This window comes from Bos indicus, chromosome 1 (genome assembly GCF_029378745.1).
Source record: "Bos indicus isolate NIAB-ARS_2022 breed Sahiwal x Tharparkar chromosome 1, NIAB-ARS_B.indTharparkar_mat_pri_1.0, whole genome shotgun sequence".
Taxonomy (NCBI): domain Eukaryota; kingdom Metazoa; phylum Chordata; class Mammalia; order Artiodactyla; family Bovidae; genus Bos; species Bos indicus.
Window position 1 is genome coordinate 42,997,956 of NC_091760.1, and position 27,551 is coordinate 43,025,506.

The following is a 27,551-nucleotide window of genomic DNA, read 5'->3' on the forward strand; positions in this document are numbered from 1 at the left end:
TTGTTCTCTCTATTAAAATGAAGGAGGGACACTTCTGATTTGTATATTATTTTATATAAATCTGCCTAGCAATTTCCTAACTCTGTAGACACAAGCAGCACAGAATTTCAGTGTTGCCCATTCAGTCCAACCTCCCTGAGAGCCAGCTTTTATTGCTGTCATTTTCATGATATAAGAGCTAAGCAGTCAGCTTCAGGGATCCCATTGAAACTCATGTCCATAAACCTTTAGAGACTGAATGCCTTTCTCATTCTGTCTCAAGGGCTGGAAATGGGCCTTTAGTCTCTCTTTGGGTCTATACTGCCCCACTGCCGTACTGAGGTCAGGGCCAGGCTGGTCTGATATGAAGGAACAGCCACAATAATTTAGTTACTCATTCAGATGGTATTTTCCCCCTTGAAGACATTCAAGACTCAAATGCTTGTGAACTGAAACTTTTAGTAGGGGAAAGAGGTAAACAAATCATTAATATTAATGACAATTTATGTCTTTCAAATATCTTTAGAAGTATGCATATAATTTGTCAACATTAACTTAGAAATCACTCCTTCTGGAATGAATTGTGTGATAATTATGATGACTGTGAACCACTTATAACAATCTTCTCCCTAAACAGAGCATTATGGGTGAAAGAACAAAATCAGCCCAAATGAGAGAGTTCTGCCCCAAACCAGCCAAGAAGGCAGGTGGGTTTGACTCCTGGGTTCTCATTAAGTAACATGTTGTCTAAGTACTTAGCTTGGCAAGTCTACTTTATAAGGACTCAATCAAAATCGCTAAGTGGGTCTGAAGTGGTTTCCATAAATCTGTGTGTGTGACAGTGGCATGTGATGTCTCTAGATAGAGTGACAATCACACCTGTTAATGAGGCTGGCAATGTTTCCCCATTTGTAATCTCTGAAGTGCCACGACACCTAAAATTCTGCTGTAATGGATTCTGATTTCAGTATTTATTAACAGGCTATGCCATAATTTTTTTTAAACTAGCTCTTACGTTTCCAAATTCAAGCATTCGACTCTCCAAGAGGTAATTTATTAAGGTACCAATAGTAGAGTGTAAATTCATTTGAACTGAAAACTTCCGCAATGTAAGGGTTTGTCAGGCAAAGTGAAGTGAACTTGGGCAAGAGACAGGGAGGTTTTTCTGAAAGGCAGAAAAGAGACATTTATGAAATGAGTCTGTTTCTGCTTCATAACTTCACCCTCTCTCCTCCCTACCCTCCACCTTGGGTCAGTTGGTGCAGTCTTCATACTGAATGTCTTGGTTTCGAGGAAGGAGTCTAGCTAGAATTTGCCCTTATGGCTGTCAAGCCAAATACTGTAACCTGAGTGCACATCATAACTATCCCTACTAACCCATCACCCTCTTTCCCTCTCCACATATCACCAATTCATTCACCTTCCTTGACATTTCTCCCACATTAACATTTCACAAAGGTACAGAAAGACTCACCCAAGGAAACTCTTGCGGGGACAGCTCTTCGGTCGATCCAAAATGAAACCCAGGAAAGCATTACCATCAACATAGCTGGGAAATAGGTTTGCAGGACAAAGAAGAAAATATGTCTCCTTAGCACAAAGTTGATGAAAAGCCTATTATACCAACCTATGAGGAAAAGTCAAAGTTTTCATCAGAACAGGCTTTTTTTTGGTGGAAATGCCATACTTAGTGACAATAACCTGCTTCTTTAGACTCCAAGCTCTTAGGTAACATGGAACTTAGGACACCCTTGTTTACCCAGTACTGGGATAGGACCTGGGCCTCCAATGTTGGTTGAACTAACTGAACTGCAGTAGGTTTAATTGTCTGACTCTAAGGTTCTCCTTTAAATTTCATATTTGCTGTTCAGGGATGAATGGTTATTATATTTTGTGGGGTGGCCTTTAGAGACCTTATTCCAAAATGTTTTGTGTTTGCAGTGTTTCTTCAGGTGAAAAAGTCTTCAATATATGGCTAGTGACTGATGCAAGAGCCAATAAACCACTTATGAGCTATAACAAATGACATGCAACATTTCATCTGGAGGAAAAGATTCACAGCAGCTTCTCTGTCCTTGGATTCCAAGTTAGGATCCAGATAGCTAGGGATTCAAAGAGGGGCTGGGGGAAGGGAGTATCCATAAACAATTGTTATTATTTCAAAGTTTCGAGGGTACCATTAATTTATCTATTCTAATCTGTTGAAAAGTAGCCAAATGGTGTTTCTTTGTCTCTTGTTGGAATTATATAAATTCATGTTGGTATTAGTTTGTACTGATCAAAGCAGCAGTTTCAGTCATGTCAATATGCATAGTTTGTTCAGCTTCCCATTTCACATTGGCTGCAAGGAACCATGTTTAGAAGGTTAGAGCATGCTTTTGGACCATCTATAGGACTTCTCTGATGCCATTTCCTGGTAACTACATGTTAGATTCTATATGATAACTTATGCTTATTTTACATTTTTCTTTCTCATATTTCTCTTTCATATCATCTTGCTTTATTTTACAATGATGCCAATCTTATTAAATCTTTCCTAAAGTAAGCAATGAATAATGAAAATATACCTTTTATAAATAAGTGGTAAGATTAATTTTTCCATTATAAATGCAGTTGACGGTAATCCAAATTATTCAGGATTTTAACCTATATTTTAACCTATATATTTTAACCTATAGTCTTTTAACCTATAGGTTAAAAATAATAAAATTGAGTTATAGGTGTTGCAAGGTTGGAGAACTCTTCTACTTCCCCAGTAGTAATTTCTGAACCCAAGATGGCAAACTTACTAGACAGATCAGGTAAACATTTAGGCAAACATATACCTGGTCAATCTTCACTGAGTTTGCAGACTGTATGCCTAGTATTCTATTCTTAATGAACTGTTGGTTACCTTTCTTTTTCCTACTTGTTTTAGTTTCTCTATCAGTTGATATGCATCAGGAACACTAAACAATTTCATTACCAAGAGTAATAAAAGATACATGATGTATTACACTCTAAAGTCAAAATATGCCTTTTTTTAAGCTACTCATTGTCTTGTATTACCCATGTTACATCCCACTTTATTATAGTCTGCAGTTGAGAGTTTTGATTATGGCTATAGAGTGGAATAATAGCATCTCTGATGTTATAGCTTCGTATAATTATTGTGAAATTATAAGGGATAAGGAAAAGCTGGAAAGTACTTCATAAAGACACACTTACGCATATGCTTTTAAGTTCTGAAATGTATTTGGGCAACGAGGTCTTTTTTTAACTCATAATTTTCTGAATAATTTTTTTTTTTTTTGGCAACCAAGCAGGAGACATGTTGCTCTGTCTTGAAGTTTTTCTGGGAAGGGGAGACGAGGGATAGTTCTGTTGTTGAAGTTGTAGCTGGGAAGAGCTCCCTTTACCCACCGGGAAAGATAGTGCTGCTCTGGAAAGGAGTGGAGCTCTCATTCCGGGAGTGCAAAAGAGTAGGACTCTATTTTTGATATTTGACTACTGATAGCTCTCTAGCTCCACTTCTCCTTCTGCTCCACACCTGGGCAAGCTAGGAAGAAAGCCAGATGTTCTCTCTTTACTGATGGGAAGATCAAACCATGAAAACATGGCCCCATGCAAGGAGCCCTCACTTGAGTCCCACTTTCTAAGCACCACAGAACCCCAAGTCCAGAGGCCCCTTCCTGTTCTCTCAAGACATTTTCAGATATGCTTTGAAGCCTGCCCTGCTCTCTCTAGAAAACCTCATTATGTAAGTAATAAATCTCTGTATACCCTTTCAGCATCTGTGTGCCATCACCAGTTTTGACATCTGAACTAAATTTTGGGTGGAAGTGTCCACCCACCTCCATCTGGTTGCCACATGGTAGAAAGAAAGGAAGTTTATGAAAGAGAGAGAAGGGCTGGAGAACTGGCAGCAGGGAAATGGAAGAGGTGGGCAGTGACTGGGCACTTAGTCCAAGACAATGTCCAAGAAGATTTTTATATCCAAAGACTGTCACCTTAAATGGCCTGTTGATGCTAAGGCTTCATTCTGTGTTGAAAGGCTAAAGATGCTGCTGCTGCTGCTGCTGCTAAGTCACTTCAGTTGTGTCCAACTCTGTGCGACCCCATAGACGGCAGCCCATCAGGCTCCTCCGTCCCTGGGATTCTCCAAGAACACTGGAGTGGGTTGCCAAGTCTCATTATTGTAACTATACTTCTGACTCTTGTAACTGAGCCAGAATTGTAATTTTTTTTCTGTATAGCTGATTTAGGAGTGGCGGTTATGGTGGTTGTTTTAATGATAGGCATGAAGACAAAATATAAAATATTTTTATGAAACTAATATGTTTAATTTGAGAAAAACACTTGAATTTGGCTCTCAGGTGACCTTGTTTGGTAATTCATGGATAATGTGAGGAAGAACTATTACCTACTTGTGAACTAAAATAAATTCTAAATGCTGATCTTTTCAAAACCTAAGAAATGCTTGAATGAACTCAGATATTAATAACTTGATATATGAATACAACTTTCAAAATGTTTATTCTTCTCTTTTAAAAAAAAGTAATATTAGGGGACCATTTTGGGCTCCCAGGTGTTGCTGGTGGTAAAGAATCTGCCTACAATGCAGGAGATACAGGAGACTTGGGTTCGATCCTGAGTTGGAAAGATCCCCTGGAGAAGAAAATGGTAACCCTCTCCAGTATTTTGCCTGAAAAGTCCTATGGACACAGGAGCCTGGCAGGCTACAGTCCATGGGGTCACAAAAGAGTCGCATATGACTTAGTGACTGAGCACACACACATACAGGAGCCCATTTTAATCTTTCTCATTATAAAGTATGTCTGTGTAACAACAAAAAAATAAAGAAGTATTGAAATAAAATTTAAAATTTCCCCAATATCTGTACTTACTTCTCATAGGCATATAAAGTGCAAGAATCACTTTACTGATCAAGTCATTCGGTTGCTATTTATTGAGCATCTATCATGCCCCAGGCATGTTTGAGGTGCTGGGTGAGAGACAGCGAACAAGGCAGACAGATAGATCCCTACACTCTTTCTAGCCAGGCACTCAGATAAGAAAGCAGTCAAACAGAGATGTATTTCAGGAAGTGGTTAGTGCTGTGAAGACAAATACGCATGGGGAATGGCGAGGAGGGAGGTTTATTGTACATAGGATGGCTAGGAAAGCACTCTTTGAGGAGATGATATTTGAATAAAGTTCTGAGCAAAACGGGGAAGCTGGTCATGAAAAAATCAGGGAAAACACACCAGGCAAAGAAAGGTGAAAGCAGAACTCCTGCAGGTGGAGTGAGGTGGGTGTGTTTGAAGACAAGCAAGAAGTGGGGAGGCCAGGCAGCGAGCGGTGATTGGTGAGGTCAGAGCCTTAGGCAGAGAGTGATCATGTAGGGCCTGTGGGCCATGATGAGAAGCTTAAGTTCTGCTGTAAGTTTGGTGGGAAAGCACCGCAGGGTTTTAACAGGAAAGAATTGTGTTCTTCATGTTTTCAAAAGAACATTCTGTCTGCTGTATGAAGAGTAGACTGCAGGGGCCTAGGGGAAGCTAGACATCAGTTAAAGGTGTTTACATGATAAAGACAGAAATGTGTACACATGGTCTCTGACCTAGGATGCTTTGACTTATTTTGACTTTATGATGGTACAAAAGTGATGAATATTCAGTAGAAACTGTACTTCCAGTTTTGAATTCTGATCTTTTCCCATGCTAGCCATATGTTCTTGCATGATGCTGGGCAGTGGCAGCAAGCCAGCTTTTGGTCAGCCCCATGATCTTGAGGGCAAACAACTGATATACTTGCAATCGTTCTGTACCCAGACAACCTTTCTGTTTTTTTCAGTTTCAGTACAGTGTTCAATTGCATTACAGGAGATAGTCAACACTTTACTTTAAAATAGGATTTGCATTAGATGATTTGCCAACCATAGACTAATCTAAGTGTTCTGAGCCTGTTTAAGTTTGGCTACGCTACTTTATAATGTTCAAGAGGTTAGGCGTATTAAACATACTTCAGCTCATGATGGGTTTACTGGAAGGTACCCCATCGTCAGCTGAAGAAGACCTGTATTGCAAAGATAGAGACGGCTGCTGGGAAAAGAAGGATATATTATTGGTCAAATGGGAGGCTTGTTTGGACTCAGGACTAGCCACATGTGCTTTGCAGACAGCAGATGCTTAATAAACGCTCATGACTTGTCCACACAAAATACTGCACCTGTGCTGCTATAGAAAGCAAATCCACTGGATGTGCTGAACTCCTCAATGAAAAACTGAGACAGGGAAATGTGCTCATCAGTGTTTAGGGACATGTTTCCATGTTTCCAGTAGAGCATTAGATCCTCCTCATTGTAGGCATCTAAGACAAGAAAATAACATCCCTGCAGTTAGAATGAGCTCCTGTAAGTTCCATGAGGTTCATGATGGTGCTTTATAAAGTTCTGTATCCCCAGGGTCTGGTCCAATGTCATGGTTCTGAAATATATGTTTGCCAAAAGACTGATAATACCCATATCATAAAAAAAAAACAAAAACAAAAAAAAAACATTCCCCAAATTAGACCCTGATTACTGACAGAGTGTGGTTGGGTTTTCTCATGCCCACATGATGCTTTAAAAACTCTCCAAACAGCTGTTCCCCTGTCTGTGTACACTGTGATGTCACAGCACCACCTCTCACTCACAGGCCTGATGCCAAGGCTTTAGGCCTCAAACTGGTTTTGTGACTGTCTTGGATGAAATTGCAAAGTGAGCTGGGCTTGTAGAAAATTCTCTTGTAAGATCAAATAGTATGACAGAGAGTTTCCAATGGGTTTGGGGAGAATTGTCTCTGTAGGAGACATCCGTTGAGATTCCCAGCACTTTACCTGCATCATGAAAAATTGCAGTCAGCGTTTAATAAGTCATGTCAAAAATAGCTGGGGAGGGGGTGTGGATCTAAGTAATTGACAGGGCTCTGGCTCAGATGTCCTTTGACAGGGCTTTGACTGGGTGATCTAAATCTAGAGCTGGGTTTTTCTGGGGAAACAAGATACACCTAATGGAAGGTTGGGATTCATATAAGAACATAAATGGCAGAGTTTTCTAAATTTGCCATTCTATGTTAATAACATTAGCAAGAATACACGTTTTTAAGGAGCTATTCCTTTAAAATCATTGTGAAAACTGCAGAATATGTAGTTACCAAAGCATTTTTTTCTTGACTCTTTTATCTTCTCATCTGCAAGACAATTTGCCATCATCATTCTTACCCAAAAGACCAAGCAACCAACCAACCGATAAGCTTTTTTGGATAAACATATTTAACTTATATCAAAATGTTCACATGCTTGTTAAGATATTTACTGCAAGTATGTGATGGTGTGTTCAGACTACAGGTACTCACTCCATCGGGAGGTTACACTTACAGCTTTCCAGTTCAAGGGAACAGTTTTGAGTGTCAAGAGGAAACCTGCTGAAATCCATAAAGCACATTGCTGAAACAGTTATCCTATAGGAAGAATAAGAAAAAGAAAACTGCAGGTCATTTCACCACACGGTCAAATAAGTAATGTAGCTTAAAGCTATCTGACACTCTGCCTGTTTCGTGCACCTTTCAAGAATAATGCCAAACAGGTGTCATCATCTTCTATCCAAGTAACCCATAAGGAAGCAAACCCAGGAAGGTAGGTGATTGCTTAAGACCCAGAGTTAATGAGTGAATTCCTGCTGTAAGAATTGCTTCTGATCTCACCATTTCCTGGTCAGCTTCCTCTATACTTTCTGGCTCGGCTGTCTTCAGAAAAACACACTTCAAAGTGAGAAGACTTTAAATAGACTTAAATATTTTCTGCTTTTTGGAAGATTCAAACTTAAATAGTTTCCAGTAATAAAGAGCTGGAATGGTGGTAATAAAAACCTATGAGTAAAGGTTTCCTTCACAAAGCAAGTTTACCTGAGGAAATTATCTTTGCAGGAGTGAGTGGAAAGCCGGCAGCATTTTCAGTTAGAGATCTATGTGCACAATGCATAATTCAGGTGCTATTAAGTCAAAGGGCTTACATACTGATGAGGGCTGTTCTTCACATTTTATGTCCTCCTAGCTTTTCCTGCGGAGAAGGCAATGGCACCCCACTCCAGTACTCTTGCCTGGAAAATCCCACAGATGGAGGTGCCTGATAGGCTGCAGTCCATGGGGTCGCTAGGAGTCGGACATGACTGAAGGACTTCACTTTCACTTTTCATTTTCATGCATTGGAGAAGGAAATGGCAACCCACTCCAGTGTTCTTGCCTGGAGGATCCCAGGGACGGGGGAGCCTGGTGGGCTGCCGTCTATGGGGTCGCACAGAGTCGGACACAACTGAAGTGACTTAACAGCAGCAGTAGCTTTTCCTGGCTTCAGGCAGAGGCTGCTGAACTGTGGTACCCACAAAAGCAGATCAGAGGTTCATAAAGGGCCCCTGAGCAGGTCTGCAAAAAACAAAGGCAACAGCTGGTCCTACCCATGGCACCCCTCAGTTAATCAGAGGGGGAAAACCATTTTATCTGCTGTGCTTTGAATTCTACTGTCAATAGTCATGCAGGAAAATGCCAAACCAGGGAGGGGTCTGGATAACCTTGCGACACAAAACATACTCATTTTGGCATCTTCCTGGTACTTTAAAAAAGGACTTATGAAGTCTTTCAGTCTCCTTCCTTCAGAGTACACATAAATAAATTAACAGCCAAGGAGATTAGGTAGACAGTGTTAAGGAAAAAATTATTCATGACACTTGTTTAAAAAATGGTAAGGTAGACTCTATTTAGGACAGCTACTATAAATTTTTTTTTTTTTTTTTTTGTAATTGGGAAGAGAGATTGGGATCAACTCCAAACATAACAACTGGGAATTTATAGCAAAGGAACAAGGAGGCCAGGATGGGGGGTGTGCAAATCAGTGGATGGAAAATTACTAAGAGGAAACATAAGGGGTCGGGGGAACCTGGCTAAATGGACCTAACAGAATTCTTGCTGAAGGAGGGCCAGGTGGTCAGATGTCAGCTTGGGGCTGGAGAGGTGGATGAGGAACCTTATCAGATATGGAGGGTGATCAGATATTGAGGACAGGGGACTCTGGCTAAACTGACTATGCAGAGACAGAAACAGAAGCTCAAAATCAGGGCCAATGTGAGAAGACAGTTCAGAGGACACTGAGTAGAATTTCGTCAAGGAGAGACTCTTTGTCAGTAGATGGTGTCAGAACCAAGCCTGAAACCAGGTGACCTGGCTCTGGGCTTGGACTGGCTCTGCTGTCAGCTGAAACAGCTGTGCAGACAACAATTCTGAGTCCTCCTGTGTTCGGAGATCTCCAGACCAACCTCAGCGTCAATGTTTCATTAGAAGGACTTATAGAACTCATCAAAACTGTTATACTAACAGCTAATCATTTATTGCAATGAAAGGATACCAGTTAAAATCAACAATGAAATTAATATGCACAGGGCAGGTTCCAGGAAAAACCAGGAGCAAGTTTCCAGTTGTCCTGGACAGGGCTATATGGACAGAGCTTACTTCTCCTAGCAGTGACATATGACCACATGCATGGAGTATTGTCAACCAGGGAACTACGTGAGCCTAGGGGTTCAAAGCATTAATTGAGGGTTGGTCAGCCATGGCTGATATTGGTCTTTAGCCTCTCCAGACGTCAAGTTGATACCATGTGGCTCAGGGTCTTTGGGTAAACAAAGACACACTTATCAGGCAGGATATTCCAAGGGCTTGTAGGTTATTTCCCAGGAGCCAGGCAAGAGCCAAATCTTTCTTTGGAATGTGCAGGGTAAGGACAATTCACTGAGCTACTTCTCCAGTGGATATCCCCTCATCAAAAAAATTAATTTAAAACAGATGATTTCTTGGCCAGATGCTGCTGTTCAGCTGCTGATCCCTACTAAGGCTTGATTCCAGTACTTGTTAGAGTCCTAGGTTACTTCTGATGTAAAAGTTCTTATGGAAAGTGGTACTTTCCTCTCATTTCATTTTTTAAAAAACACTGATAGCTTTTTATAAAATGTCCAGTAACAGAATCTCTGTACTAGAGCGAGCAAGGTGTTTTTAATGAATAAAAAGAACATATTTTCATTGTAAACAATTACCATAAACTTGGCAGTTTAAAACAACAGAAATGTATTCTCTCACAGTTCTGGAGGCCTGAAGTTTGAAATGAATATCACTGGACTGAAACCAAGGTGTCAGAAAGACCCTGCCTCCTCCCAAAGCTCTAGGGTGAGATTCATCTTTTGCTTCTTACAGCTCCCGGAAGTCGCCAGCATTCCTGGGCTGGTGGTTGCGTCACTCCAGTCTCTGATTTCACCATCACACTACTTCCTACTCTACCACGTGTGTCAAATCCTCCCTCTGCCTTTCTCTTACAAGGACACTGATGATTGCATTTAGTCCAACCCAGATAACCCAGAATAATTTCCTTGTCTCAAGACCCTTTATTTAATCATGTCTGCATAGTTTCCCCCCACCCCCAGTAAAGTAACCTTCCTAGGTTCCAGAGATTAGGACATGGATATCCTCTGGAGAGCTAACTTCTTTTTCAGTTTACTATTGAATCTTTCTGGGATTTCTAAGACATTTGCAAACATGAATTTCTTGGATTTACCAAACATTTTTAAGATTCTATGGTAGGTCAGTCAGTAAGCACTGGACTCATTAGGCTAAAAAAAAAAAAATGTTATAGTAAAGATGGAGGGATATGATAGCATAGTGTCTGAACAAATATTTTATTAAATTTTTTGATATCCAACAGAATTCAGAACTCCTATTTACCATTTGGATAGGTCCATTAGCACAGATCAAATATTTTAAATTAAAATTTTGTTTTTCAACAATTTTTAAATGAAGAAATCAGGGGTAACATGCATGATGACTACATCTTCATGTGAAGAGTGAAGGACATACTTAACAAAATTATTCAGTTAATCCAAGATTCCAAGACTGCTTGGTGGGATGCAGGGTGGGGTGGCATTGGTCTTAGCTCCATTTTGTCCAGCCTTATTTCCTATCATTCTCCAATAATATGCCCAGAGTGGGTACAGTTAGATTAGGAAATCATTCTTTAAAACCCAGAAGTTAGGGGCTTCCCTGGTGGTCCAGCGGTTAAGAATCCACCTTGAAAAAAAAAAAAAAAAAAGGATCCACCTTGCAATGCAAGGGATACTAGCTTGATCCCTGGTGCAGGAAGTGTCCATATGTCTTGGAGCAACTAAGCCTGTGTGCCACAACTATTGAGCCCAAGCGCTGCAGCTTCTGAAGCCCACATGCCTAGAGCCTGCACTCTGGAACAAGAGAAGCTGCCGCAATGAGAAGCTTGCCTACTATGGTGAAAAGTAGTCCTGCTCTCCACAACTAGAGAAAGCCCGCATGCGTTAACAAAGACCCACCACAGCCAGTAAATAAAGAAATAAATCTTTAAAAGAATAAACAAAATGCTAATTATTAAAAGTCATTAAAGAAACAAAACCTGGGAGTTAGAATCAGGAAAAAAGTCACATCTTCTGCTTGTCTGAAGCTCCAGCATTACCAAACACAGCAATATTGGGAGTTCAGCCTGCAGGGAGCCCCCCTAGTACTGGTGCAGATGGTGCGGTGCCAGGGAGCCCAAGGCAGGAGACAGCCCTCCTCACCTGACACTGAAGAGGACGCTTCCATCGGGGTGGACGCGCAGCATGATGTTCTCCACAGTTGTGTCGTGGATGAAGGATCTCTTAGAATGGACAAAGAAGATATCAGGCACCCAAATCTTTTTGATTAATCTATGATCAAAAGTCATACTTTTGTTGGTCTTGCTGGGAAAGGCGAGCCTTTCATCTTTCCAGTAATGCCTGAGATAAAAAGTCATTGTAAAGTCCTAGGCAGGGAGAAAAAGAGACAAGTCAAGGCCAGCAGAAATATGATTCAGGATGACTAGTCAGTACTATCAGTCTCCACTGGTTTCCGTAGGTGTTAACGACCTGTGCCTGAATGGCTTATATCTTCAGGTAGATTCAGAATGAGGCTACTGAGCTTCTGTCACAGAGCCTCTCCTCACCTGGACTCTGGTGAATGCTCACAGTTTCTGAAAACCATCAAGTATTCAAGTTGCTGAGGGGAAACAGGTTATAAGTGGGATGCATTTCTACCTGAGCACTCTGGTAAATCACCTAAGATGATCTCAGAAGACAGGGACCTAAAACTTCATGGTCTGGTATTTTATTTTGATTTTTCTGGTAGTTTAGTTTGCTTTTTCTCTCACTGTAAATAAATATTAACTTTTATGATTGATTTTATACCCATATATTTCTATTGTTTTTGTAAAGCGGTCCTCCCCAAGTTGAATAAACTACAGTCTTATAAGAACCTGAACACAACATTTATAGGAGTTTTTAAGCATTTTAATGGAAAGCATGTTGTCAGAGGGGCTTCCCTGGTGGCTCAGTGGTAAAGAATCCTCCTGTAGTGCAGGAGATGTGGGTCAATCCCTGGATCGATAAGATACCCTGGAGAAGGGAATGGTACCCCATTCCAGTATTCATGCCTGGAGAATCCCATGGACAGAGGAGCCTGGTGGGCTACAGACACTAGGGTTGCAAAAGAGTCAGACACAACTGAGCCACTAAACAACAGCAATGTTGACAGAGGTCCTGAGAAAGAGATGGTGATCTTCAGCTTGAGACACAGAACAAATACCAGGAAATGGTGGTGCTGGAATTGTAGTGTGCCAAAAATCACTTGTGCATTTGTTAATACGGCACATCCCCCAGAAGCTAGTTCTCAGAGATTCTGATCCAGTATGACTCAGGATTTTAATTTGTTTATATGCATTCCAGTTGTAAGGAGGCAAGGATGAGGGGAAAAGCTAGATTAACATTATTTTAGCAGAAAAAACTTTGCTTAATCAATTATTTGAGTTTTGTTTGGCTCTCAGGTACGAGTATTTTGTTTGTTTGAATAGAAATTCTCCTATCTTCACCTAAGTTATAGGATGTAGGCAATGACAGTGTGTTTCACATTTCCCAACTGCTTACTTCTTATTCTCATTTATTTGTCAACAACACTCAAATTCTTCTTGAAATAACACATATAATAGAACTTCAACATTTACTACACAAGCAAAGGACAAATCTCAGCAAACCACAAACAAGTCATCAAGTAACGATGAGCTCATTTGTTTTTCTTAGGATCAGAATAGAGGTACATTGTATTATTGCTCTGGGTTAATCTAGGAGCACCAGCCACGTGTAATTTGGAATTAGGGTAACAGTGAATAAATACAATGGTTCATTCATTACCATAACACCACCCCACAGGGAATCCTGTGGGTTACTGCATGGATTGCTTTAATAAGCATATATTTGTGTTTAGATGCTCAGTCTGATCTGAAGGGCACCAGGCAAACACTGAGCCTGTGAAGTCAAATGGCAGACACTGGCACGTGTCAGCGATACATCAGCATCACCACTACTTGGCAGTCTCATGGGAAGCAGGGAGGAGAGCAGGACAAAACTAAAGAGACTGAAAGTGATTTCAGGGTGAAATAAGGGAGGGTTGGAAAATGATAAATGAGAAGCAAAAGAAGCCAACACTGGGGATCACTTGATCATTTTTTCAAATTGGGCATGGAGAATGCAGACCAGTTTTTTGCTGATACTGAGTACCAAGGTTCAAGTCACATAGCTAAGTATATCCTGTCCTTCGGGACACTGTAAAGCCAATAGAAGAAAAGGAGAAGAGAAAGAAAGGAATGAGAATTATAATCCAGGGCAGAGATAATACTTAGAAAAGAATAAAGCAACTTCAACTTTATTAAGCAAAGCAGGAATAACATGCATAATTAAGATGATTTATTAAAACGTCAGTGATTTTGACACTACTGAGAATCTATCCGTTCAGAAAAAAGCATCTCATGGAGAAACTTACCATGTCAACCTCTGAAATGCTGTCAATACTTTCAACCTGGACATCTATACCCACTGGCACTGGAGATCCTTCAGAAAGAAGAATGAGAATATAATGAGGAATCAGGATTATTTTTGAAAACATTTAAAGTGGAGAGAGATCAATGCTGCAAATGAATTACTTTTCAAGTTTTGATGATAAATTTCTCACTTATCTATTGATATAGTATTACATATTCAGGGAGCAGACTAGCATGAAGTTCATGATTTTGGCAAATGTGGGAGCCTTTCCTCTCTTGCCTAAAAATCAGTCTCTTTCACGTGGGGAGGCTAGAGGGACACACTGACAATGGTGCTCCCCAGGATGCTGCGCATTCAGAAATGCCCCTTCCCAGATAAACAGAAACCACAGCTTGCATTTGGGGTGAAGCAGACATCCTTAGAAATGTGAATGCTGAGAGTATTCTGAAAATCAGAATGGGAGCAACTCCAGACAGGCAAGTTCTAGATTTGTGTGCAGTTGGGTCTCACAGAATCAGGCTCATGTGCCCAGAGAACAAACCGAGACCAAGACAATCCCTTGTTACACTCTACAGAGGGTTTCATCTGTTCCTGTGTGAGGGGATGCTGATGCTACTAACTTCATTATTTAGTACTGTGTATGAAATGTGATGCACATATGCATGTGTGCTCAGTCGTGTCTTACTCTTTTCCACCCCATGGACTGTAGCCTGCCAGGCTCCTCTGTCCATAGGATTTTCCAGGCAAGAATACTGGAGTGGATTGCCATTTCCTCCTCCAGCAGATCTTCCTGACCAAGGAATCAAACCCATGTCTCCTGTGTCTCCTGCACTGGCAGTGGGTTCTTTACCACTAGCACAACCTGGAAAGCCCTGATGTATATATATATATGTTCAAATAATTTGTATATTTATACATAGACTCTTCATATGTTTCCTTTCCATGGTGACCAATTCTCAAACTTTATAGCCCTTAATTAAAAAATGCTTTCAACTATTGTTGGGGAAAAATAAATCTTGCCTAGATGGATCCTAAGTGGTTATTTCAGACAAGATTCTGGTATTTAGAAGGGACAGGCCAGAAAGACTTCATTCCTTATTGTCTAGATATGCTACATGTGACATATAATTTAATAAAGCACCTAATTATTGTATTTTAAATGTACTGTGTGTGTGTGTATGCTTAGTCACTCAGTCATGTCTGACTCTTTGGGAACCCATGGGACTGTAGCCTGCCAGGCTCCTCTGTCCATGGGATTATCCAGACAAGGATACTGGAGTGGGTAGTCATTCCCTTCTCCAGGGGATCTTCCCAACCGAGGGATCGAACTGGGGTCTCCTGCACTGCAGATGGATTCTCTTACCATCTGAGCCACTAGGGAAACCCCAATATAATACATTATAAAACAAGACATGCCTCACCAGTCCCCGTGTACCATCTATGCCTATTCCCCCCCATTAATTGGCTGACGTTCAGTTCAGTTCAGTTCAGTCGCTCAGTCATGTCCGACTCTGCAACCAAATGAACCGCAGCACACCAGGCTTCCCTGTCCATCACCAATTCCAGAGTCTACTCAAACCCATGTCCATTGAGTCAGTGATGCCATCCAACCATCTCATCCTTTGTTGTCCCCTTCTCCTCCTGCCCTCAATCTCTCCCAGCATCAGAGTCTTTTCAGATGAGTTAGCTCTTCTCATCAAGTGGCCAAAGTATTGGAGTTTCAGCTTCAACATCAGTCCTTCCAATGAACACCCAGGACTGATCTCCTTTAGGATGGACTGGTTGGATCTCCTTGCTGTCCACGGGACTCTAAAGAGTCTTCTCCAACACCATAGTTCAAAAGCATCAATTCTTCAGCACTCAGCTTTCTTTATAGTCCAACTCTCACATCCATACATGACCGCTGGAAAAACCATACCCTTGACTAGATGGTTGGCAAAGTAATGTCTTTGCTTTTTAATATGCTGTTTAGGTTGGTCATAACTTTCCTTCCAAGGAGTAAGCATCTTTTAATTTCATGACTGCAATCACCATCTGCAGTGATTTTGGAGCCTAGAAAAATAAAGTCAGCCACTGTTTCCACTGTTTCCCCATCTATTAACCATGAAGTGATGGGACTGGATGCCATGATTTTAGTTTTCTGAATGTTGATCTTGAAGCCAACTTTTTCACTCTCCTCTTTCACTTTCATCAAGAGGCTCTTTAGTTCTTCTTCATGGCTGACATTACCTTCCCTTTATCTACACTGATTCCCTCTTTTATGAATCTAAACCCTCGATATCATTCCTAACTTACAAGGATTTCAACTATCCAGGCACTGGGCCTGTCACTAGAATATATTTCTGCTTCAGGCTGTAGGAATACCTTACTTGCATCTGAACTGCTAACTACTTCCTGCCATACTGGACCAATCACTTCCAATAGTGTTAATAATGACAATTCTATTAAAATATTATTTAGTGATAATTATGATTAAGCATTAACTTGGGAACAGCTCAGTATTATTCCTTTATCAGGTTTAGCTCTGATGCTTTTATTTTGTTTTGCCTTTTTTCTTTAATTGACATGTCTGTGAGTAGTCACTTCAGTCATGTCCAACTCTTTGCATCCTTGTGGACTGTAGCCCTCCAGGCTCGTCTGTCCATGGAATTCTCCAGGCAAGAGTACTGGAGTGGGTTGCCATGTCTTCCTTCAGGGGATCTTCCCAACCCAGGGAGCGAACCCACATCTCCTGCATTGCAGATGAATTCCTTACCACTGAGTCACTGGGGAAGCCCTCTTTAACAGGTAGAGCTATCAAAATATACACTTCATGCAAAGATCTCATCCCTGGCCCTGTCTGGCCTTTCAGGATGAGTAATTCCCCCTACTAACTCTAATACTCCAAAGGACTGAAGAGATGGGAGAGGCCTTGGAGAGGGAACAGAACATCCTGGAGAAAATTTTGGCATTAGAGTCCCAACCAGAGCTGGAATCCAGCTCCATGACTCACATGAGAACAAGGTCAGTAAAATCTCTAAGCTTAGGGTCCTCAATTATCAGATCCATTAGTAGTCTCACCAAGGAGACTTATGTAAAGACTAGAAATAATACAGTTGGTAAACTTAGTGGATACTCAATAAATTGCATAGAATATATGTTATTGTTACTGTAATTCAGCAGATTTACAGAGGATGACATAGTTGGATGGTATCACCTACTTGATGGACATGAGTTTGAGCAAGCTCTGGGAGTTGGTGATGGACAGGGAAGCCTGGTGTGCTGCAGTCCATGGGGTTGTAAAGAGTCGGACACGACTGAGCAACTGAACTGAACTGAATTCAGCAAAAATGTGAATCTATTCCTCAGACTACAGACCACAATTCCCAGTCTTACATTCAAACATTGAAACAATCAGTCCATTCTTCACTAAAGAATGATCCAGTGCTTCTCATACAGTGTTTATTTTATGACAAAGTGTGAGCACAACTTGGATTCAGGATGTTTATGACTTCTGAGTAGGACCCAGTTACTGATGAGTATCTCTGCAAGCCAGGGCAGTCTTCTAACACCACCATACAAGGACATTCGTGTCACCACTGGACAAGCACTGGGCCCTCAGGGTTGTCTGAAGGCTGGACTGACAGGCGGGTAATAACATGGCTTATCCATTAGGAATGGGTTCCTAAATACGTCTTAGATTTCTTCTTTCCTCTCTCCCATTTCTTCTATTTTTGTCAGGATAAGCTCTTTCATCTCAAAGGAAAGTGTTTGTCCTCAGATGCTATCTGACCTCATTTTTGTCTCCTTTGCATTTGATGCCCAAGTGCATCTTCTCCTGGGCCCAGGACTGTAAACTCTGCTCTGACATTCTGAGGACAGAGTGGAGGGTGAGGGTGAGTAAAAGCAAGATGCAAAATCATAGAATTTGGGAGCTTCTTAAAAGCTCCAAAGATCACTCTTTTTTGCAAAATAGGAGCTGAGTCTCAGAGAGAAGGTGGTAATAAAGCAAAAAGATTGAAAACTATGAAATTTGTAACCATATAAACCTGAGTTTAACCTTCTGTAATCCTTAACTCCTCTGAGCCTCAGTTTTTGCTCATCTGTAAAATAGGGGAGATACATACAACATACATGGTCTGTGCCTAATGGGGTTGCTGTGAAACTAAATAAAAAATGCATATCAAGTCCTTAGCCTAACCTAACATTAAATGTGTTAACCAGCTTATTCAGTATATAGTAATGTGTGATACACAGAACATGAATAATACCAGTTTCATAAATGCTCTTATTAATTCTCATGTAAAGCATTTGGAATATAGTAAAAATTAAACAACTATTAGGTATTACAATTAGGTGTTCATTTCCCAGGATCACTAACTAGGTGGTAGCACAGACATTTATACTGCCATGTATATTATACTATATTATATTATACATATAAAAATCATCAATCTTACTTTATGCATGCTGGAATAAGGGGATCTAAATAAAAGTTATGCATCTTATTTATGGAGTACATTTAAAATACGTGATATATTATATCATGTTATCATTACAGCCACTTTGTTAGTTAGCTAGGTAGAACCAATTTAGCTCCGTTTGACATATGAGGGAACTCATGCTCAGTAAGGTTGAAGACCTTGCCTGAAAGCTAGAGCTGGTTAATGCAGGAATACAGCCAGTTCCCCCTAGCTCCCGATCTGGTCCTCCTGTTTGACAAGCAAAGCCTACACAAGTGGCTTTTACAACTTCAGCTTTTGTTTTAACTCAGCAGCCAGTATCTAGATGCTGAACTGATTTCACTTTAAAGAAACAAAGAAATCATCATCTATACAACTAAAACAAAAAAAGCCCTTAGTTATGGGAGACGTAAAGGGTAGGGAAAGCATAAATAAAGAAAATGAGCTGCAATTTATAACCCAAGTTAAACAAAAGGCTCCCTTAAATTTATATCCTCCTGTTTCCACATAATGAGTCAATTAATCTTCTAATGCTTTATAAAAGTAAAAAACACTGCAGTAGCAGCTGGTTTTAATGTTAAAGCTAATTAGGAAAACATTAAGGGAAGAGAAGTGCTGAAGTTACGTTTAGCGCAAGAGGAAAGAAGAATGTGTGTGTGTTGTGTTATGGACAAGTATAAAGAAAGAGAAGATAAATTTAAGCCTGTCTTTTATATTCTGCAGCTTGAGTTTCCCAGGAAAGCAGGCTTGAGAGAACAGAGAATGGGTCACCGGTATAAAAAGCTGTTCTGACCAAGACAAGAGAAGGTTAAGGACTATATTTCTCAGAGCTACCAGACTGACACTTCTGACTGAATTTATGGATTTTTTCTGCCTGAACTGACTGAATACACAAGCCACTTGGATACCATTTAGCCCCAGTCCATGACTGTCAGAAAAATTTCTTAATCGTGGGATGATTTGCCACCTGCCACTAAGTAGTACATTTCCATTGCATTTTTAATGACCCCCAGAAAGTAGCCTCAGGAAAAAAAATTGTTTTAAAAATTCTTAACATGTATCCCTAACAGATCAAGAGAAGTGGAAATTTAAGATCAATATTATGTTTTTCTGGCGGGTGGGGGTGATACAGAGGAGGGAGAAAGAAGGCATAAACGTTTTAAGATAAAAGCTTTGGGTCGGCTCTTGGTAATTTATGACGGTGCTTCTCAAATTGTAAAGTATAGTCGAATCACCTGGGGATCTTGTTAAAATGCAGATTTTTATTCAGAAACCCTAGGATGGGGCCTGATCTTCTGCATTTCTAACTAATTCCCAAGCGACTCTGTAGCTGGTCCTTGGAACACTTTGAGTTACAAAGTGTAGAGTGCTTGTTTCAAGGTCCAAATTCAAGGGCAGCAATTTTTCTCTTAATCTCTCTGGCTTTCAGTGGTCTAAAATAAACCCATAAAACCCTTTCCTCTAGGATAGGAATTCATTAAATTGACGAACCTAACCTAACAGGAATTAGGGCAGCTTTTTGAATTCGTATAGAAGGGAATACATCATTTTGGGCTGCTAATCACTACTCCAGAGAGGCCAGTTCCAAGCTATTCCTGTGCATCTGGAGCCCCCTAATGGCTCCAGGTACCCACAGCTGGTCAAGTTTAAATTCAAACAAAAGTTCTCTAGCTAAATTGTGGGAGGGGAAAGATTTTAGAGACTCTTTATTTTTTTTTAATTTAATTTTATTTTTTAAATTTACAATATTGTATTGGTTTTGCCATATATCAACATGAATCCACCACAGGTATACACATGTTCTCCATCCTGAGCCCTCTTCCCTCCTCCCTCCCCATACCCACTATGGAGAACAGTGTGGCGATTCCTTGAAAAACTGGAAATAGAACTGCCTTATGACCCAGCAATCCCACTGCTGGGCAAACACACTGAGGAAACCAGAATTGAAAGAGACACATGCACCCCAATGTTCATCGCATCACTGTTTATAATAGCCAGGACATGGAAGCAACCTAGATGTCCATCAGCAGATGAATGGGTAAGAAAGCTGTGGTACATATACACAATGGAGACTCTTTAGAATCGTCAAGACCAAGGTCCAGAATACCTGCCTAACAGTTGCAGAGTATATTATCCAAACTTTGGGCAAATTGTGTTGGGGGAAATAAACTGTCTCTTGGGAATGGCAGTTAAGAGTACATCTTCAGGTGAATTGTGGTAAGGATGACACATCTGAGTAGTGATGTAAAAAAAAAGAAATTTAAAAAATAGATGTATAGGTAGTAAAAAAAAAAAAAGCATACATCTTTGAATCTGACTGATTTTGAGGCTTCTAAAAATCTTAAATTAGGTTCAATAAATGTGAGAAATGCTCCTGAAAAGCAAAATATTATACTCACCGCAAATTAATCTGATGCTAATAATCTAATTCAGTAGTTATCAAATGTGATTCTCAGACCGGCAAAATCAACATCACCAAGAAAAGTATAAGACATGAGAATTGGTGACCCCACTCAAATCTACTGAATCAAAACCTCTGTGGGTGAGGCCCAGTGATCTGGGTGCTAAGGAGCCCCCAGGGGACTCTGATGCCTGCTGAAACTTGCATCATCAACCTAATAAAGGGCTTCCCTGGTGGCTCAGACAGTGAAGAATCTGCCTACAATGTGGGAGACCTGGGTTTGACCCTGGGTTGAGAAGATCCCCTGGAGGAAGGCATGGCAACCCACTTGAGTATTCTTCCCTGGATGGACAGAGGAGCCTGGCAGGCCACAGTCCATGGGGTTGCAAAGAGTTGGACACGACTGAGCAATTAAGCACACACACACCCTAATAAAATCAAAACCAGACCCTTAGAATTGCAACCCAATGGATTCCAGAAAATTAAAGAACAAAAAGCAAACAATCCTTAACATAAGAGTTACCTGATGTACTTTAAAATTTTACCAGTTAACACATTAGTTTTCTGTGGTACCTACCTGTGCGTTGCGCTTCCCTTTGTCATAACCACAATATGATGAGTCTCGAGGTCTTCCCACCCACACCAAGTACTTGAAGCTTTAATTATCAAAAAGTGGTACCTATTCTACTTCTCTTACCTCCACGTCTCTAGCATGAAAAGCTGTCAGTTTAGGAAATTGTGGGTGTGGGAGACCTTAGGTCAGGAGCGGGAGAGTCAGGATGCATTTAGCACTAAGGTGGAGAGTGCAGCTTAACTGGGTGATTTTACCACACCCTGTGTATCTCTGAAAAGCTTGGTACCCCCAGGGATGCAACTGCGCACATGAAGCAATCTGACAGGAGGAAAGGCTTTTTTCCAGGTAATATATCCTCCCACTGTGGTTTATTCTGTTCTCTTTACCAGTCATTGCATCTTGGTTCTACCACATTACTTTTTTCATGGCCTTGAGAACATTTCTTAATTTCTCTAAGCCCTAACTTCCGCATTGTAATATTAGGGTCGTAACACCTACTTCATAGGGTCACTGCAAACGTGGAATGAGACAGCGCATTAAATGGCTTAGCACAGTGCCTGGCACTCCAACATTTCAATCAATTTTTATTGCTAGGTGCAATTAAAAGAAAAACCCTCAGCAGAGGTGGTTCACAAGAAGTTATGGCATTTGGCAGACTAGTTCTTCAACAAAAGTCAGGCATTCCAGCTCATAAGCATGTTTCACAAGATTTTATGAATACTGTAATATAACTCAATAGATTTTAATTAAAACAATATGTTGGTGTATGGGCAAGATATACGCATTCACTATTTTTGAAGACATATTATTTATTGAACACACTTTTTATGATAATGTGTATAGTAAACAATGGGTCATTTTGGTTAATTTAAACTGCATAAATTATCAATTGCTCTTATTCAAGAGAAGATCATTGTAAAAGGTTTGTGTTTCTTTTTCTTTAACTGATGGTATTGTGTTATGGTCTTGATGGCTTCAAATTTTCAACCCAGTTTTGACAATGCAATGGATTATAACACAGGAGTTTTGTAAAGATAGTGCTCACCTCCAAATCCAGGTCTCATTGCAAAATCATGGTCCTCTATGTGGAGGATTTGCTTGTATTTCAGGGGCCACACTTTGGTACTGTCTTCCTTCCTCATTCTAGTTTCTTGTTTGCTGTACCTCCAAGGGAGAAAAATGCTTTTGAGATACATGTGCTTGTGGATATTTTGATTTAGTTTAGCTTTCTGTGCTCAACAGGGTATGGTCCAAAGTATACACATAAAGCTCATTTTCTCAGTTCATATTACATACAGAAAAGATCAACCAACATTTTCTTTCTTTCACAAGGGTGGGACATGTAAGGTAAAGTACCTTGAATGACACACTTGAGTGTGGAGGTGGTCCTGACAATGTGGTTTTTAGTAGGGAAACCTGGTCACTAGCATGTGGGTGGAGATGATCAACATTCAGACCCATGGACCCCAACCCAGATCAACTAAACCAGAACCAGAGGACACAGGGCCTAGGAATCTGCATTCAACATGGTACCTGAGTGATTCTTGGAGTCACAGAAGTTAAACTACCTCTTGCACTAAGATAATGTTAAGAAAAAGCAAAACAAAAGACCTGAAAATTGTAAACTGATGAAAACAGTATTTTACAAAGTGTGCAAAAAGTATAGGTGCTGCTTGGGATTCAAGGAAGAATCCCTGTAGTAGATTCTGGAACTGAGGGAGGGCTACCGGCATGGAGAGGAATCCCAGGGGAAAATGGGTGATCTGACAGTTGACTGGACCTAAGACTGGTCCAGTGGTGAAGCAGGCGCACTTCCTAGGACCAAGGCAAAGTGGGTGACCTTTCCGGCGTGCATGGAGACCTGACCTGGGAGCGAAGCCCGTGGCTCCCTGGGCTCTGAACTCAGGCAAGTTGCTGGGTCTCCCTGACTCATTCCTGTGACATGTACTTCCCAGACATGTTCTAACTCTGTAAGTGACATGCAGCCGACTTCTTGTCCAAGGTTCCCGAGACCTTGCTCAGTCCCTCTTCCAGAAGAACATTCCTGGGCTCCCCTGGTGTCTCAGTAGTAAAGAGTCCACCTGCCAATGCAGGAGACACAGGTTCCATCCCTGGTCTGGGAAGATCCCACATGCCATGGGGCAATGAAGCCCATGCACAACTATTGGGCATGGAGAGTAGCAACTGCAACAAGAGAAGCCACCAAAATGAGAAGCTTGCAATTGGAGAGTAACCCGGCTTGCTGCAATTAGAGAGAGCCCACATAGCAACGAAGACCCAGCACAGCCATAAATAAATAAATGAAATTATTTTTTTAAAAAGAACATCCCTGTCATCATCACTGTCATTGTCTGCAGCAGCAATAACACAAGATGCTGAGGGCTCTACTAGGCAAGTTCTAGTTACTCTTTCTTGATTGGCTTTTGCATTGATACATGTCTTCTTCAGGAAATACACATCAAATTTTTAACATAATACTTGTGGACACAATTTCTTAACTCAATGCTTTAGTGGTGAGAATTTCACATCCTGAAGCAGCTGGTTTAAGAAATATGTCCAGGTTTATGGGCACCGGAGAGCACCCATATGATCTTTCAGTACAGAAGTTTCTGGCTGAAACCCTCAGAGATTTATGTATGCATTTTTGCCATTAATAGAAATAGGGAAGTTGGAAGAACAAATCTGATTTTGTGTAGAAGACAAATGAGTTTGATTTTAAACACAAGTCATTTTATCCTATGAAAAATTGACACAGAGAACTATTTCTTCCAAGGATCTCTTAAATAGAAAACCTCTTTCAAAGAGCTAGAATGATCCATTGATTGAAAAAGTAATAGCAGCTAGTTTTTATTAAACGCCTATTGTGTTCCAGGCCCCCTACCACATGTTTTGTAAGTACTATATTCTTTGGCATGAATCTCAGTTACCAGGTTTGCTGGGCTCCATGCCCAGAGTTTCTGATTCCATAGTTTTAGGGTATGAGAATTTGCATTTATAACGATTTCTCAGGAGAACTACCGGTCTGGAAAATAATAGACGTTTTATAAAAGCTAGCTGGTTATTATTTTAAGAAAAATTGGAATGTTACCTTGGGTGGAAATTCATGGAAATTTGTGACTTCTTTAGTTATATAGCACAACGGCAATCTCTAGTACTCTTTTCAAAAGCATAGCCCTCCAGAGATAGGAAGGGATGAATCTTAATTAACAATCCCCAGAATACCCATCTCAGAAATTCCATCCAGAGGAACAAAAAAAATTTTTAAATTAAAAATAGAACATAGAGAAGCAAAGACAGAATGCCCCTCCCCCAAATATCACCCTGTCCCTGTCTGGGAGTTGTGTTATTTAAAGATATTCTGTATGCTGTTATCTTTTGCATGTAGCTTCCCTAATGGACAAAAAAAATCCTAATAAATTTCCAGAATCCTAATCCTCAAAAAATAAATAAATAAATAAAGAATCCCCAGAACAATGAACATGCAGCCTGCTACAAAAGGCAAGAGGCTTCCCAGATGGCACAGTGGTTACAAATCTGCTTGCCAAGCAGGAAACAGGGTTCGATCCTGGGTCGGGAAGATCCCCTGGAGTAGGAAATGGCAACCCACTCCAATATTCCTGACTGGGAAATCCCACGGACAGAGGAGCCTGGCAGGCTCCAGCCCATGGGGTCGCAGAGTTGGACATGGCTGAATGCCTGAGCACGCATGCGTGAAAGGCACCCCTGGCAGTACCTGCGTGCACGCATGCCTCCTCTTACCTGAGGGCTCTACTTCTGTGCTGTGAGAGGTCCTGTGTTCACTTACTTTTGACTTTATACGCCATCTATTTTTCAGAAAGATTTATGTGGCTTAGACACCCTCTGAAATAATTTTGAAAACTTCACACATATTTAAGTAGTCATCTTCAATTTTTTCATCATAACATTTAAAATTAAATATTGATAATTTAAAATAAAACTTATATTCCTCCTTTAAATGTATTCAATGAACCTGAAATACTCAAAATACGCATTTTAAAATACATGAATAAGCTCCTCTTTAAAAACCAGAAGTTTTGTCGCATTTCTTGTTTTCTTGAAACTGGCATTTCCATTTTATTTTCTTCATTGAATTTTATCACCTATCATACTTCTTTCCGAGAAGACATGTATACACATTGAAATAAATTCTTTTGTAGCCTTTATGACTATTAAAAATGGGGCAAAACATAACTCATATAAATGTTGATAAATAATTATTAAAATTATGATTATATTTTATTGGAGAAGTATTTCTTAATAAGGTGATGGTACATTTTCCCTATTTTGTGTATCTGTGTATGGATATTACTCATTGCACTTGTTATTTCTTGTCTCTTTTGATAAAGCCCCTCTAATAGATGTGAGGCGATATCTCATCTTTTGATTTACATTTCCTTGATCCTATTTTTCACTTCTATAGATGAAAATACAGAAAAACTTTGTTCATGGACATGGAGTTGGAAGAAATTTTGTTTAAGAACTATAACTTAAACAATTCCTTCTTACTTATTTTTCAAAATTCACATTGTGGCGTATCATCAAGAATTCTTTCTAATGATTTATAACCTGACAAATTAAGTGGGTTCTTTCTTCAATATTGTTGAAAGCAAGAAAAAAAAAAAAAACAGAAAAAAAGGAAAACACTCAGTTTGGAAAAGAATGTGTTATTTAAACTAAAGTCATCAGCTACCTTAACAACATCTGTAATGGATTCTTTGTACCCAGGTGGGTTTTATCTACTCGTGTAACACACATAGTTAAGATTCAGACAAAGGAAGAGGTGTGTGTGCTTTTATTTTGCCAAATGGGACAGAGCAATCATTAAAGAGAGGCTACAGAGAAGACTGCAGGCAAATTTTCAGGAGGATCCATTTTAGGAAAGAGGTCAGAGGAAGTCAGAGATCCAGAAATAATTAGTTTAAAACTTTTTATGCTCACATGTGCCTCTGAGAGCTTGCATGCACCCTTAGGGAAACATTATAGTCTAGGAGCATAAGTGTCCTATCTGAAGACCCCTGACTTGAAAAAAAAAAAAAGCATACAAGTAGAAAGGTTAATAAAATGAAGACAAATGGAACAGACAAAGGCAAGAGAAGCAAATGTGCTTAATAAGGGAGGTTAATTTATGACAGAGAACCAGATTTAGCTCAGAACTTTCTGGTCTGATTCCATCTAAGAATCATTTGAAGCTCCTTTGTCTTCTGCCTTCTTCCCTTTCCTAGAAAAAATGATTCTGCTTTTAGTCATTACTGAAAGAAAACTTTTGTATTAAATTAGAAAATTTTGCATGAAAATCTGAATTCTTCTTTTGAAAAATCAGGAAATCTAGTGACACCGGGCTGAACTTCTCTTCCAAGAAGAAAAGTCAACCTGACCAGCCTCTGCCCCCAGAGGAACATTGAGCCTATAATTGCCTCAGTCTCTGCCAGTCACTTCTATCTTACCTCCAAGCAGTTTGAATTGGCAATCTCTAGGACACTCCAGTCCTCTTGCCTGGAAAATCCCATGGGCGGAGGAGCCTGGTGGGCTGCAGTCCATGGGGTCGCTAAGAGTCGGACACGACTGAGTGACTTCACTTTCACTTTTCACTTTCATGCATTGGAGAAGGAAATGGCAACCCACTCCAGTGTTCTTGCCTGGAGAATCCCAGGGATGGGGGAGCCTGGTGGGCTGTCATCTATGGGGTCGAACAGAGTCAGACACGACTGAAGTGACTTAGCAGCAGCAGCAGCAGCAGGACACTCTTGGCTTCTACATTAGGTTCTCGATGTGCTAGTAAATGTTTAACAAGAGACTCCAGGAAAAAAAGCCCTGTTTGTAGTGTTTGCTGATTTCCATACTGTCATCATAGCTGATTTCAAGCTATGGATATGACAGAGAAGTGTGTAGCCCATAGTATAGTATAGTACAATACAATACAATGTAATATAAGTTTTGTGTATGGTAGTATACTACAGTTTATATGATAAAATAGTATTCTATATTAGTGTAATACACAATACTACCTATACAGTAGTATATTATACTATATAATTGTACACTACATAGTATATACCACACTATACTACATACTGCTGCTGCTGCTGCTGCTAAGTCGCTTCAGTCGTGTCTGACTCTGTGCGACCCCATAGACGGCAGCCCACCAGACTCCCCCATCCCTGGGATTCTCCAGGCAAGAACACTGGAGTGGGTTGCCATTTCCTTCTCCAATGCATGAAAGTGAAA

At 40.3% G+C, this 27,551-nt stretch overlaps 1 protein-coding gene across 1 annotated transcript in view; it reads right to left on the bottom strand.

Moving 5' to 3' along the window:
- The window catches only part of GABRR3 (gamma-aminobutyric acid type A receptor subunit rho3), a 47,004-nt gene that overhangs the window by 15,578 nt on the left and 3,875 nt on the right, over nucleotides 1-27,551 (bottom strand). Inside the window, exons 2-7 of the mRNA XM_019967357.2 lie at nucleotides 22,351-22,463; nucleotides 13,890-13,957; nucleotides 11,618-11,841; nucleotides 7,375-7,457; nucleotides 6,187-6,327; nucleotides 1,454-1,606 (exon numbers count right to left, since the gene is read on the bottom strand). Of these exons, the coding sequence (XP_019822916.2) occupies nucleotides 1,454-1,606; nucleotides 6,187-6,327; nucleotides 7,375-7,457; nucleotides 11,618-11,841; nucleotides 13,890-13,957; nucleotides 22,351-22,463 (782 nt within the window). The remainder of the gene's footprint in view (nucleotides 1-1,453; nucleotides 1,607-6,186; nucleotides 6,328-7,374; nucleotides 7,458-11,617; nucleotides 11,842-13,889; nucleotides 13,958-22,350; nucleotides 22,464-27,551) is intronic.